We start from the raw sequence: 14,473 nt of genomic DNA, 5'->3' as shown, positions 1-14,473 counted from the left end.
TCATTGCACAAAAAATACATTAAAGTTGGCAACCCACTAATATAAATGAATCCAGATTATCTGAAATTAATATAACGCAAGTATCAAACATCCATTAAAGTTGACTAAATATCACCAATACTAGTACATGTTTTGAAATTTCAGATTTTTTTAATATGCTAATAACCTCTTGATGTTTTTTGGTAATTGTGTTGTTTGTTTGTTTGCTGTATTATTGCTATATATCCCAACCCTTTTTAAAGAAGAAAAAATGAAACTATTTCCTTCCATCCATCTTAATGTCCTTCCCTCCATCTGAAACACCTATCTGTATAGTAACACAAGTCCCCCTTTCTTGATTAGAAAAGACTTACAACAAGAGTGCACACATTTAATGTCTTGTTTGTTTTACTTATCATTGATTTCATGTTGAAAGTCTGTAATTTGAATGTTTTACAGGGGTGGGGGGGTCCAATTACATGTCCCCCTTCAAATGCATTGATTGTCCAAAAAAAAGGGGGGTTCCAACCCCCGGAACACCCCCTCTGGATCCGCGCCTGTTTTAGTACAAGTATCACAGAAATTTAACATAATCAGTAACACCTAAAAATCTTTTAAAAAAACAAATATAGTGGTCTTACCACTTATATTACCCAAAGAACATACCAAACCACAAAATATAAATCTACCATTGAACCATGTTAATGATTCAATGTAACCCTGCAATACAGATCTGTACATCTCACAATCATTCAACAAACCAAATATAATTGACCTATTGTTTATAGTCTCTGAGAAATAGACCAAACTACAAAACATTATTCAATGAACCATGAAAATGAGGTCATGATCAGATGAAACCTGCCAATCATACATGTTCACCCTACAATCATTCCATACAACTAATACAGTGGCCCTTTTGCTAAAAGTATCTGAAATATAGACTAAAACTAAAAGGTAAATGTAAAGGGTTTGCAATCAATGAGAACTGTATACCTTTAGATATGTCTACACATTATAATTTAAGGTATAGTTTTTATTTTTTTGAACAAATATAAAAAAAAGGTGATCTTCAAGAACTCTGGAAACTAGAAGCTTTGTTTGTCTAACATTAATACATTTGAATTATATAACAAGTATGTGGCTTGTATTTTGGCATGTATGGTGTACTGCTTTTTGAGCTATCATAATGCAAAATTAACATAATAATTCAATTACACAAAATTTAGCTTAAAGTGTTTATTGCAGATATTTTATTGTTTCTGTTAAATTTATTCTATACATTTATAAACTTTGGATGATTTAGAGCTTGACATACTTTAAGAATGTATTGTCTATTGTTAAAAATTGTAGTTTGCCCTCTGTTTTTCTTTTGTTATTTGTTGTTGGGTTGCTGTCTTATTGGTTTACACAAGTTGTCATTTATTCATAACAACAGAGTTCTCAAATAGTGTTGGTCTAAGGGATTTGACCACCAAAATTAACAAAGGATCAACATAATTTTGGTATTTTGTAATAGAAATGCAAGTGAGGACCAGTACTATTTCTTCAGAGACCACTAGATACAAAAGGATTTGGAGAACTGATAATGATCCTGATTCATATGAGAAACAATACCATTTTTTCACCAGTGTTACAGTCTACATAAACAGCCGTTTGTGTTGGAATACTTGTATGTCACATTAAAACGAAGACAATGAATAACTCAGTTATCCGGTAATATATATATATTTATATATTTATTCAGTTTTTTCTAACTTTTAACTACACTATTAACAATTTAGTAAAACAGGTTTCATTATTTATAATATTTTTTTTTTATTGTAAATGCCCAGTTACCAATATATTAGACTCATTCTATGAAAGTCATAGATGTAATGCTGTTTTACGGACTTTTAAAAATACAATTGACAAGATACACATGGAAATGAACACATATTTATATCTTATATATATACATGGAATGTCTAAGCATTTTCAAACATTTCATACTCAATGAAAGATTTGTAATATATAACTACATGTATAATAAGATGAAAACTTTTGAACTGTAAAAGGAATGAATTACAGAATATAGAAATATTTTTCTTATACCTAAGGGTTTTTATAGACCACTTTTTCGGCATTATTTTCTTAAGAAATTCAAAGTCAAATGAAAGGTAGGTCACTTTCATTTCATTTGTGAATTTCCTTCTGTTCAGTATCTAAATGGGAGCCTTCTTGTATAATTAACATGAAGGAGATAATGACATCTACATTATGTTTGATGAATTTCTTCAATAACACTTTCTGTCACAACAATAACCTGGATGTTGTTTTAAAATACAATGTATTGTATACCAAATATAATTTTCATAAATAATGTAAAAAAACATGATTATCAAGGCATACATGATTAAAAAAAATATACAACATAAACAAGTAAAGAAGCACTGTGTAATATACAACGGGTTGCTTATAATATTTTTGCACCAAATATGAATATATAAATACTAACATTTATCCAATAATAAGGTTTTATAAAGTAAGATCAAAAACTTGTAGCACTTTTTAAAATGAAATGTATCTCATCCTCAATGGAACAAACATAACATTCTCTTTCTTCTCAAATCTAAAGAGCAATGGCTACATGCTAGAGCCAAATTATGACTGCTAAGTCTTATTTTTGTAATACATATCTTATAAATATCTGGTATTAGTTCCATAACATGAGTTATATTGTAAACAAAAATTATCAAATATTTATCTATATAAACTTGAACATTAACTTATGTAATCAGTTGTCTGTCAATCTTAGCTATAACAGTCACACATGAAGCTTAATTTCAACTAAACATGTAATACAATAGAATGGAAGACTTTATTAGGAAGTGAAATACAATTATCCTTTACAACCTTGAAAAACAACCATTATGCATAATATTCTTTGTATAATATAAAACTTCAAACATAACAATAGGGTAAATATAAATGGATTGAAAACTGCAATAAAAATGAAAGTCTAGTTATAGTAGCAAATATGTAGCACTTTTATAGAAAGGGTAAATGTTAAGAAAGACAAAAATATTGTTTTGAACACAAAAGTATATAAAACGTAAAATAAATTGAGTACTGATTAACAATGGAATGATTAACAACAATATTTAAGGCACTTATAACAACAATTGTATGTTCATATCCTGATAACATCTGATGTGTGTCTATAATTGTCTCAGCTACAGGATGTCTTGGCCATACCATCAACAACAGTATTAATATTCAACTTCATCATCTTTAACAGTTCCTAAAAAAACAAAAAACTTTATATTTTGTTAAATAAAGACCGTTTTAAAGAAAAAAAAAGATTTTTTTTTTTAAAACAAGTCTAACAGACATGACAGACATGTGAAGAATACAAAAAAAATATATATACCTAACTACAAATACTTTTATCATCTTTTCAAAAAATTAACTTTTATTTGCCCTATAATTTTTCATTTCTTGCAAAATACAATGTAATATACACAGAAAGAACATAGAAGACCATTTTCATATAACACTTTCCATATTATATATAAATCAAGGACTTTTTCTATGTTAATATGTTATATATGGACCTGTTAGATCATACTGAACCTTGGATTTCACAGGTACATATATAATGTACTGACCTCATCAAAACTCCATTATTGATAAATATTCCTATGGTATATATTTTCACTTACTTTGGTTAATTCATAATCATCATTCTGTAGATTTTCTATCACATTAAAATGGTCTGTATCAGCAACATCAACATATTGGGATGATAAACCATCTTTTAATTTCTACAAACCATATAAAAAATTAAATACTGAAGATAATATAAATTTATTTGTATTTGAGTTGACTGCAATCATTTTGTTTTTTATATTTTCCTTTTCCAAATTGATCACCATGGTGCTAAAGGTTTTAAAATAAATGGAGAATGTGTCCATGGGACACATATATTGATGCCCTTGCTTGCAATCTTTACTGTTTATAAAGGGGCAAAACTCATTACAGTAAAAGTGGTGCCACCCAAATTTTATCTTGATCTGAGATTTGTGGTAATAAGCATTGTGTATTAGTTGACTTAAATAAAGTTAAGGCAAACTAAAGTTAGAAAACAGAAACTAATTTTGTGATATTTGCGACAGGGGCATGGAAATAGGTTCATAAAGTTTTCATCTATTTGTAAGTACATAATGTACTAAGTAAAAATGTACAAACAAATTATATACAGTTTTTGTAGGCTACATCTGAGATAATCAAAAGATCCTATTCTGAAAGATTTAATAAGAATGTGTGTATACACACTTGTTGGAATTCTTGACTTTGTCGTCTGAACTCTGGTGAGTCATGCTGCCCTACAGCTACAATAATGTGCCTATGACAACTAGTTTTCTTTATCGTGTCTAAATGTTTCAATGGGCTGTTTTCCCATGCTGTTTCCCTACATAAAAAATAAAATCAGTATACAGATGTGAATACTATTCTATGGATAATAAGAACAGTTTTATTGGTCAATATAAATAAAAATTATATCTTGGATGTTGGAGGACATTGATATTAGGATAAAAACTATTCAATGATTGGGTTCAAGTGTCTCTTGGGGAAAAGGAGTAGGTTTATTAAGACCCCTTTTTGGCCCCAAAATATAGCAGTTTTACAAAATTGTGAAAATGTAATCTTTTAACTATTTACTGGAAAGTAGAATGCTTCTGCTACATAAATATGGGTTGTTTTTGATAATACAATGCACATATATCCGGTACTAGCATCATTATGTCATGCTAAATTAATGAAATCTTCACAATTTTAGCATTTTAGTTAAATTTTAGACAGTTTCCGTCCGAAACATGAGTGTTCGCATTTGTCTTCATTCATAATATTAAAATGTAAGTTGTATTTTATGGTAGTACATAACATATATGAAGGTTGAGGATGAACACGGATGCGGCCACTTTCATTTTTGACAAAAATCATCTGAAAAGTTACGTTTTTTGGCATATTTGATAGATTTTTCATATTTAAGCTTGAATCGGAGCGTTTTTAATGACAAAATCAGTTAAAATCTGTCACATAAACTAATTGAATCAATTGAAATAGACACTTAAGTGTTTAAAAAGTGTCCAAAATTTTACGTTAGATGAACCTGAAATTTGAGGCCAAAATCGACTTTACTCCTTTACATCATAACTTCGTTTTCAAATATGCATGAAGAGTGCCTTCCAAATTTTTTCCTTTTATCTTTTTCTGGAATAAATCTGAAGCTTGTGAATTTTGTGAACTGGGCTACTTAAATATATGGACAATCTTTTCATTTGTATAAAGCTACAGATTAATTAACCTACTGTATCATTTTTGTGATTATCATTTGGAATTTAATGTGACTGTCAAACAAGTGAGAGGTTAAGCTAGGTATAAAACTAGGTTACATTCACCATATTCTACACAAGAAAATGCCTGTACCAATTCAGGAATATGACAATAATTACAGACTTTTTATTTTTAATTTTCCTGGAAGATCAGTATTTATGTGATTTTACTTTTCGCTAGATGTCGCAAAGCTGTAAATGCAAATTATATCTTAATTGTTGTTGGTTACCTGTACTCAATTCTTATCTGATATTTGTATTTTTAAGTATAAACCATGATACTAGACAGCTTTGAACGGTTTCTTCATACTAAAGTACTCTAAATCAAACTTGACTCAATTCTGAATTGCAATCGGTAGAGTTTTAGATTTTTTTTTTATTTTACAGTCAAAACTTACTGTGTCATTTTGAGAGGATCATTCACTGATGTATTTACTAAAGGTTGAAGGTCATATATACCACTCACTAATAATGCACCTGTAAAATAAAGATGTCTTTATCTGAATAAAATTAAAATTAAAAACTGTTAGTGCATAAGAATATTTTGTCTTCTTATTTTTTTTTACTATTCTATTTTTTCTTCCTATTATTTCATTTGTAAACAAGAAAAGTTAGGCTAGGAGTTTGTCACATTCAGCCCTTAAATTCCAGGTTGGCAAATAAATGAGAACAAATAATTCTTGATGAATGTGTCCCTAACAGGGCCCCAAATATAATGTAGACATTATCCTGACAAAAACTGTGTACTACTGTGGATTCATTATTATTCGTTGGATACCAATTTCCGCGGTTTTCGTGGGTACAGGTGAACCAAGAAATTAAATGTTCAACGAATAACAAAATTTCTATAGGCTTATATGCAGACTTCGGCAAAACCACGAAATTAAATATCCACGAAAATGCAAGTTTTCCATAATCCACGAAAATTGGTACCCACAAAAATAAATGAATCCACAGTATATAGTATTGTTTTTTGTGTATTATGTAGTACTGTTATATCTTTGTTTAGAACTTGCTTTGAAAATAAACAATTCAAAGTTGAATTGATAATGATCCACAATGAAGAATGTATGCATACAGACATTTAATTACCATGAAGTTAGACTGCATACTTTCAGACAACCAATCACAGCCTTCCTTTCATCATTGAGTTAGACTGCATACTTTCAGACATCCAATCATAGCCTACCTGTTATCATTAAGTTAGACTGCACTCTTTCAGCCATCCAATCACAGCCTACCTTTTATCATTGAATTAGACTACATACTTTCAGACATCAAATCATAGCCTACCTTTTATCATTGAGTTAGACTGCATACTTTCAGACATCCAATCAACAGATAACATCATAGCTGCCAAGTGGCCTCCTGCAGAATGTCCACCAATGTAAACTCCACTGTTAAAAGAATTAGATATTGTTATATTATGTTTAAATAATGTTTATTTATCAAAGGAATTACAAAGACATTATTGAATCAACTCACCACAGTTGATTCAATCTATGTGTAGGGCTCTTGTCTCATTGATATTGATGTATATGCCCCCACCTCCTTTTATCAATATATGAACATGCTGATCAACAAGAACACAGTATAATATCAAAAGGAAATGGTGTGTGCAAACATAAAACTCTTTTTTTTGACAACCCTTATTCTACAAATGTTTCAACTATTTGTACAATAAGGCTCCCTAAACTATACCATTAGTGCAATCAAGATTATATTTTCGTTTGATTAAATATATATTCATTCTACACAGATTTATTTTCTACAAATGAAATGCAAGGTGTCTATTATAATGAAAGTACGAATATTTCCTGTTTTATAACATACCTGGAACCTCTATGTGAAGCTAAGTTTAATACAAATGACACAGCTTTTTTACACTGGTTGACTATTTCTGACATGGACACTGAAACAAATATGTATGGTTAAATTCATATACTCAACAATAAACCTTAAATATCATTTTTCCTGAATTAAAATTTTATAAATCATTGTAAAATATCTTGAACCAATCTTCATAAACCATTTAATCATGGCCAACATTTCCCTTTTGAACACATGAATGAAAATGAAATGAAGGAGTTTAGAACTCCAATAATAGCCCCATCTGTGTTTTTGTTTAGACAACGACAAAATACCATTTTGGCTGGCTTAGGAAACAGAATGTAAACATTTTCAAAGTTTATTATGCTTATGATAGGAAATGAAGCAATCAGTTAAATAAAGCAATTTAACAAAATACCTTATTTCTTTTACTTTTCATTATCCCCATACCATTAGTCAAAATGTTAAAGCATTGGAATGATAAATGTCTTTTAAGTTTAGTCTGCAACTTAACCTACCTTTTGGTGCTAGGTCATATCCAATAGCAACTACAACAGCCCCTGACTTACAGATTGGACCTACCATAAAACTTGATATCTCTCGACTAAAACAAGGAATTATTATCGTTAACAGCATGTAAAACAATAATAAGTAACAGGCTGTGAGAGGTTGACAAATTCAATGATTTTCATAATTTATGATATCATGTTGTCTTTACACTTATAATACTTATATTTAACTGACTTTTTAATTTTCGTGGTCATATACAATAAATCACAATTTACAGTCATCTTATACACATGCTACAAAGTTCTAAGTTATTAGAACAGTGATTGAGCAACCACATGTATTACACTGCCACATTATTTATGTGCCTGTTTAAAGACAGGTACCTATAGCCAAGTGGTTGTTTTTGTTTGATGCCTGCAATCATAGCTATATATAGTATTCCTTTTAATAAATGTTATTTACTCAAATCTAAACGTTTATTGTCGGTTTAAAACTTTGCAGGAGTCTTTTTTAAAAACCTCCCAAACATTATGGGTTTCCTCATTACTAAATAAAATTGAGAATGGAAATGGGGAATGTGTCAAAGAGACAACAACCCGACCACAAAAAAAACAACAGCAGAAGGTCACCAACAGGTCTTCAATGTAGCGAGAAATTCCCGCACCCGGAGGCGTCCTTCAGCTGGCCCCTAAACAAATATATACTAGTTCAGTGATAATGAACGCCATACTAATTTCCAAATTGTACACAAGAAACTAATATAAAAATAATACAAGACTAACAAAGGCCAGAGGCTCCTGACTTAGGACAGGCGCAAAAATGCGGCGAGGTTAAACATGTTTGTGAGATCTCAACCCTCCCCCTATACCTCTAACCAATGTAGAAAAATAAACGCATAACAATACGCACATTAAAATTCAGTTCAAGAGAAGTCCGAGTCTGATGTTTTTTTATAAATATTTCTAAAGTAATGAACTAGAGCAGTTCTCGCTCGGACACACACTCCATAATCTAGTATATTATAAGAGCATAAACCTGAAGCACGGGGAAAGACTGTAAAGTGACCTGTGGTTATTTACATCCATATTCTTGACCTATTGGCTACCATACCACATCTCCTATTCAAACATATAAAGTTGAGAATGGGAATGGGGAATGTGTTAAAGAGACTACAACCCAACCAAAGAGCAGAAAACAGCCAAAGGTCACCATTGGGTCTTCAACGCAGCAAAGAAAACCTCTGCCAGGAGCTGTAGTTTTTTCTTTTTATTATTTCTGGTTGCAGTCTTAATAATGTTATTTTTACTTACTAGCAGTGAGAGTGACTTAGTGAGTATCAGCTTACCCTAACGCTTGCCAATATCCACCATGTATATATAAAAATATAGGAGCATCTGCAAAAATATTCTAGATTTAGTGCAAATCTTTAAAATAAATAGAGACACAAATTGACAATGTAAACAAACAATTGACTATTAATAAAGAAAAAAATGCTTCCATGGAATGGTAGTACAGTTGAGGACTTTGATAAGGTATCTTATGAGATATCTGAGATCTTTCTCCCTCCCCCCTCTTCCCCAAAAAAAATCAAAAAAAAATCACCTCTTTGATAATAGATTGTTAATATTTTTCATTTGTTTTTTTACAACTGATCTAGAGATTAAAATATGGTTTTAAATCATTAACAGATGTCTATGCAATATCTAAAGCTCTGGAAACATGTAAAAAGTAGTGGATACATTTTACACTAACCATGAAAGATCAGCCATCAAAACCTTGTAACATGTGGAACAGATTTAACTGTTTGTATGTCTTTTAGACTAAAAACTTACTGTGGAGTAAGATGCAGATGCAGAGACATGGGCAGTGCTGGTACTCTTGATCACTAGTCCCATATAACTTAATTAAGCATATAACAAGTATGAAAAGTAACTATTTTGGTAACATACAAATTGAAAAAAATAATTATACAAACAATATTTAGAGTAGCTCACCCCCAGGAATTGTATCAGCACCAAAGATGTCTATTTTCTGTTTTTCTGTATCACCATAGATTCTATCTAACTGACAATCTATTTCTGCCTTCGCTTTCTCACTACCTAAATTAACATAATGTGTTTACGCTATTTGTATGTATTATGTTCTTATCGAGGAATGTAAAACAAAGAACAAGAGAGAAAATGAACACAAAACTTACAAAATATTTACACAAGTTGCACATACATACATGTTTATCAGATAAATTCCAACCAATATTTAACAATGGAGAGAAAATAGAACATAGGAAAATATCTAGCATGTGTTACTTTTTTTAAGTCTATATTCTATATGATATTTTATCAACTTGAAATCTGGAGATAGCATTTTGGAGCATGTTAATTTTAACTGATTTTTACTGTGCCTTTTACTGCTGTCATGTTAAATTTTGTTTAAGCTGTGTGGTTGAAGTTATTTTTTAATTTTTTTTAAATTATTTTATAAAAACCTCAGGCAGAATTAAAGTCACATTCAGGAGTAAACCTCAACAATTCTAATTTTTAAGCATTTATCCTTTTTTGAAATAAAATATGACAATAATCATGATAATGAGTTCTTTGAACATTGTTCACTGCTCTATACAAATGTGAGATCATACCTTGAGCAAGGGCCATTATGTGTTGTTTAACAACTTCATCTGGTGAACATCTATGTGTCCATTTTGATGGGCTATACTGTTTTTCTAATTCCTGAAATATTAAAAAAAAGTATTAAAAGATGACTACTGTAATTTCAGAAGTTATTGCAATGTTTTTATCATTGTGAAAAATGTGACCGCGATATAATTGCAATAATTAAAACTTACATTTTGAAATATTTCATATGAATCAAACAAGATTTTTCTGAATATGGCAAAAATTAAAACTGCAATTTTAGTCCTAAATGGCAAAATCACAATAATAAATGCACACAATAATTTCTGAATTTACAGTATATATTTGGAAAACTGTAATACTGGTGGAGAATACTGCCATTGATTGTGTACCAATAGACCACTTTCGAGTTCATCCGTCACCGGCAAAAACTCGTCAATTATGCACGCCTTTATGACGTCATTTACCAGATAGAGGGGCTCGCCTGTATCCCTGCACGATTTACGTTCATCAAGCGTCTTAGTGATCGTTTTTGTGCAGGATAAACTAGAAATAATGGTTGCTCTGTAGGTACTTACTGACAATTCCCTAATGACAGCAGTGTTGATTGTCTTTTTTTAGAATTCAATTTACCGAATAATTCGTACAATATAGAATTATAATTTTCCAACCACTCGCTCAACCTTGTAAGGAAGTGACGACGCCCCTAAACGCACAGATGACTGCGATAAAGGCGCGTATAATTGACGAGTTTTTTCCAGTGACGGATGAACTCGAAAGTTGTCTATTGATTTATCTTGATATAATTGTAATATTTGCCACTGGATTTATAATTGTTTTTAACAATAATAATAAATGTGTTGAACTTATTTGTGATATATACATGATATAAGAGCATTAGGATGTGAAAATAAAAAGCAAAGCTTAAGAAAGCTGTTATAATACTTTAAAACTTACCTCATTATTCATATTTAATCTTGTAGTGTTTGTGTTTGCCTACAAAATAAATTCTGACTGTGATATATACATATTTATAGTGTTTTTTATTTCATGAACAACATTAATTCATAACCATCATCATTTGATAGATCATGCAAATTGTCCATATTGATAGAGATCATAAAGGATCTAAAATCCTTGCATGCTGAAATCAAAAATAAATAAAGGGGAAGAAATGACTACATGTATTTATTAATTTATCTTAATCTATTATCTTAAGTGGTAATTAGTTATTCAGAACTGTAAACTTTATTTTATCATCTTTCTGGGTTTTATTAGGAGCAAACTTCTGAATAAAACTGATTTTTATGAAATATTTAACTTTTCCATAAGAATATGAGTATGGGAGATGCAGATTATATATAAATTAATAAGACAACCGATCTTACAATTTATCAACTTATCTATTTTTATGTTATTTGTTATGAAATGAAAAAATGGTTTGCAAATATTTTGGCATAAAATAATGAAACCAATGTTTACCTATATTTAAGCAAGTTCCTGTCTTGACTGTGTGCAGACTAACTTAGAGAATTTTTTAAATGTCTCTGGTAAATTGAAATATAAATTCTAACGACAATGCTAATGTAATTGATATGTTTTATTATATTATCATTGACTTTAAACATTACTCTTTCCATTGTATAATGATCTTTTTAATAATAAAACTTTTACCAACTGCATAATTTGAAATAAATAGAACTTCATCCTCTTTCACAGGTTACATCTCATTGGCATGATATCTACGCCAAAGTGCAATTGTGGTTTATATCGAACGCTGAAGTGTGATGGTCTACACAAACAACATTTTCAAAGCTTTTCATGATGATGTAGAAGTTAATTTGTATGTAAAAACACTTTTCCTGGGTTTTTAAGTTTTCAAAGGGCTTATAAGCTTTATATACTTGTATCATATCGTAATGATCTCTTCTGTATTCAGGTGTTGGAAGGCCCACTGCTTTCAGTCTTTCTACATAACTTAACATTCTTATACTAGGTACCAGTTTGGTTGCTTGTCGCTGTATCTTTTCAATTTTCTTTATATCTTTCTTCAAATATGGTGACCACACTGTAACTGGAGTATTCCAACAAGGGACATAATACATGTATTGATTTATATAAAATAATAAACATATCTTTTTCCAAATAGTCAAAGGAAATACGGATTAATGCTTTATTCACACAGTTAGCATGGTTAGTAATATGTTTGTTAAACTTAAGGTTAGGCTCAAAAGTTACTCCTAAGTCCTTTTCTTCAGTAACAGAATTAACCTGGACCAAGGACATATATCAGATGTTAGTTATACGTCCTTGCCTGGACATAATCATCTTCATTATCTAACATTGTGTATCTAGACAAGTTATTATTTTGACAAAAGTGTACTACTTTACATTTACTTGCATTATATGATAATTTCCATTTTCTGGACCAAGCACATAATCTATCTAAATAAAGGCAACAGTAGTATACCGCTGTTCAAATAAATCAGCCTGCAATTCCTGGTGTTGTTGCTCATTACGTACAGATCTATGTACAAACTTTAGAGTTAAGTCTGCAAAAACCTTAACCAGCCCAGCAGCTGCATCTGGCATATATCATTTATAAATGCCAAAAACAGTACAGGCCCCATCACACTGCCCTGGGGTACGCCACTTATCACTTCAGCTTGAGAAGAGTAGTGTAATAATTATTATAAGTCTAACTCTCTGGGATATATTTGTTAAAAAACCTTTTATCCAATCTAAAACTTTTCCTTGGATTCCTAGATTGTAAAGTTTGCCAGTAAGATGCTCATGAGGCACAGTGTTGAAAGCATAACTGAAATCTAAATAAATTGTATCCACTGAACAAAATTTATCTAATCTTATGTCAAACTTACTGGACGGATAAGTTACATGGCTAGTCATAATAATTATGACGTCTTGGAAGGCTATTTTATTTTTTCCTTCCTTCGACGATGTAAGGCGTCAAAGAAAAAAAAGAAAAAAGCCTTTCAAGACGTCACAATTATTTGGACAAACTGCAGTCATGAGATGAGGCCCCAAAAACCAGAATCCGGGTCCGTACGCCCTAATTCACGTTCGCCCTAGTACCTGTTCGCTCTGATACCTGTTCGCCCAGGGTCCATTCGCCCTGATTTTTATTTTTTTAATAATTGTTGTCTAGTGGCATAATTTTAAGTATTTGAATAAAATATGTTGATGTTTGTTGAAAAAATCACCGAATATTGATATTGCCGCAATCAATTTCATCATTTTCCCTTTGATTGCAGTAGAATACTGGAATAAAATGTATTTATCTTTGTTGATATTTGTTAACAAAATAATTGTATTCAGTCATTCACTAATGTATGCAGTATAACTTAGACTAGTCTCAGAGTATTTTAATGAATGAACTTGTAAATCCGTTTTACAGTTCGTACATTTTAAAAAAAATAATTTCAAGCTGAATATATTATCAAAACAAATTTGTTTTTTATATTATAAATCCATCAAAATACAGGTATCACAATAAGCAGTGATCCGAATTATTTTGTCATAAAACAATAAATTAATGATCCTTAACAAGCCATAAACTTTTAGATATTTCCTTGTTTCCATAAATTTCAAGAACATCTACCATAGAAAAATATCTGATTAATTTCATTCAACTTCAATGCCCTGAATATTAATATTTTGTAGTAGGGCGAACGGACTCTAAGGGCGAACGAACTCAGGGCAAACGGACCCAGGGCGAACATGTTACTAGGGCGAACGGTCCCGATTACCCAAAAACCACAATCTCAACACTTTTGGAAAATTTTGCATTATCAAAAGACAGCTCATCAAGACTCACTAATCCCAGAGATGCAAATAAATTTAGAAATTTGATACATGGTCAGTACATAACTGTCATCTCAAAATTAAACTACATTAGGCAGATTTGCAACTTACTGCAAAATCTTTCTGGTTGGATATGGATGAGATCCGAAAAGTTCGAAGTGAATCTACTAAAAGGTAAAGTCCAGAGAACAAAAACATGTAGTTTCGTATCCTAACCTTACTTACGATTGTGTCATTCGTTAGAAAGTCTATATGTTGATTTAAAGTATCAAACTAAATATTTGCGTTAATTTATTAGATAGTGACCCATATCTTTTAATAGAG

At 30.6% G+C, this 14,473-nt stretch overlaps 1 protein-coding gene across 3 annotated transcripts; it reads right to left on the bottom strand.

The window, feature by feature from the left end:
• Positions 1 to 1,700: 1,700 nt before the first annotated feature.
• Positions 1,701 to 14,339, bottom strand: LOC134688230 (kynurenine formamidase-like). Of its 3 annotated transcripts, XM_063548727.1 has the most exons (13): positions 14,261 to 14,267; positions 12,232 to 12,401; positions 11,285 to 11,323; positions 10,333 to 10,423; positions 9,692 to 9,796; positions 9,043 to 9,091; positions 7,706 to 7,791; positions 7,191 to 7,269; positions 6,651 to 6,754; positions 5,756 to 5,834; positions 4,297 to 4,432; positions 3,684 to 3,785; positions 1,701 to 3,262 (listed from the first exon to the last, which is right to left on the bottom strand). In XM_063548727.1, exons 2-13 carry the CDS (start codon positions 12,310 to 12,312, stop codon positions 3,191 to 3,193), a joined length of 1,023 nt encoding a protein of 340 aa, XP_063404797.1. In that variant the 5' UTR covers positions 12,313 to 12,401; positions 14,261 to 14,267; the 3' UTR covers positions 1,701 to 3,190. The 3 variants fall into 3 exon arrangements, with proteins under 3 accessions (XP_063404797.1, XP_063404798.1, XP_063404799.1); XM_063548728.1 differs by lacking the exon at positions 12,232 to 12,401 and having other exon boundaries at positions 1,703 to 3,262; positions 14,261 to 14,339; XM_063548729.1 differs by lacking the exon at positions 12,232 to 12,401 and having other exon boundaries at positions 1,703 to 3,262; positions 14,163 to 14,273.
• Positions 14,340 to 14,473: the final 134 nt, after the last annotated feature.

This window comes from Mytilus trossulus, chromosome 10 (genome assembly GCF_036588685.1).
Source record: "Mytilus trossulus isolate FHL-02 chromosome 10, PNRI_Mtr1.1.1.hap1, whole genome shotgun sequence".
Classification (NCBI taxonomy): Eukaryota; Metazoa; Mollusca; class Bivalvia; order Mytilida; family Mytilidae; genus Mytilus; species Mytilus trossulus.
Note: the sequence above shows the minus strand (reverse complement) of the source record. Positions and strands in the feature narration are given on the sequence as shown.

What these genes read in the sequence shown, in the direction of transcription:
- LOC134688230 (XM_063548727.1), bottom strand. Translation starts at nt 12,312, where the DNA reads ATGTTAAGTTATGTAGAAAGACTGAAAGCAGTGGGCCTTCCAACACCT. An exon ending in GCTTCACATAGAGGTTCCAG is followed by an intron (nt 6,755 to 7,190) that starts GTATGTTATAAA and finishes TTCTTTTAACAG; the next exon opens with TGGAGTTTACATTGGTGGAC. An exon ending in GATCCTCTCAAAATGACACA is followed by an intron (nt 4,433 to 5,755) that starts GTAAGTTTTGAC and finishes TTTTTTATGTAG; the next exon opens with GGAAACAGCATGGGAAAACA.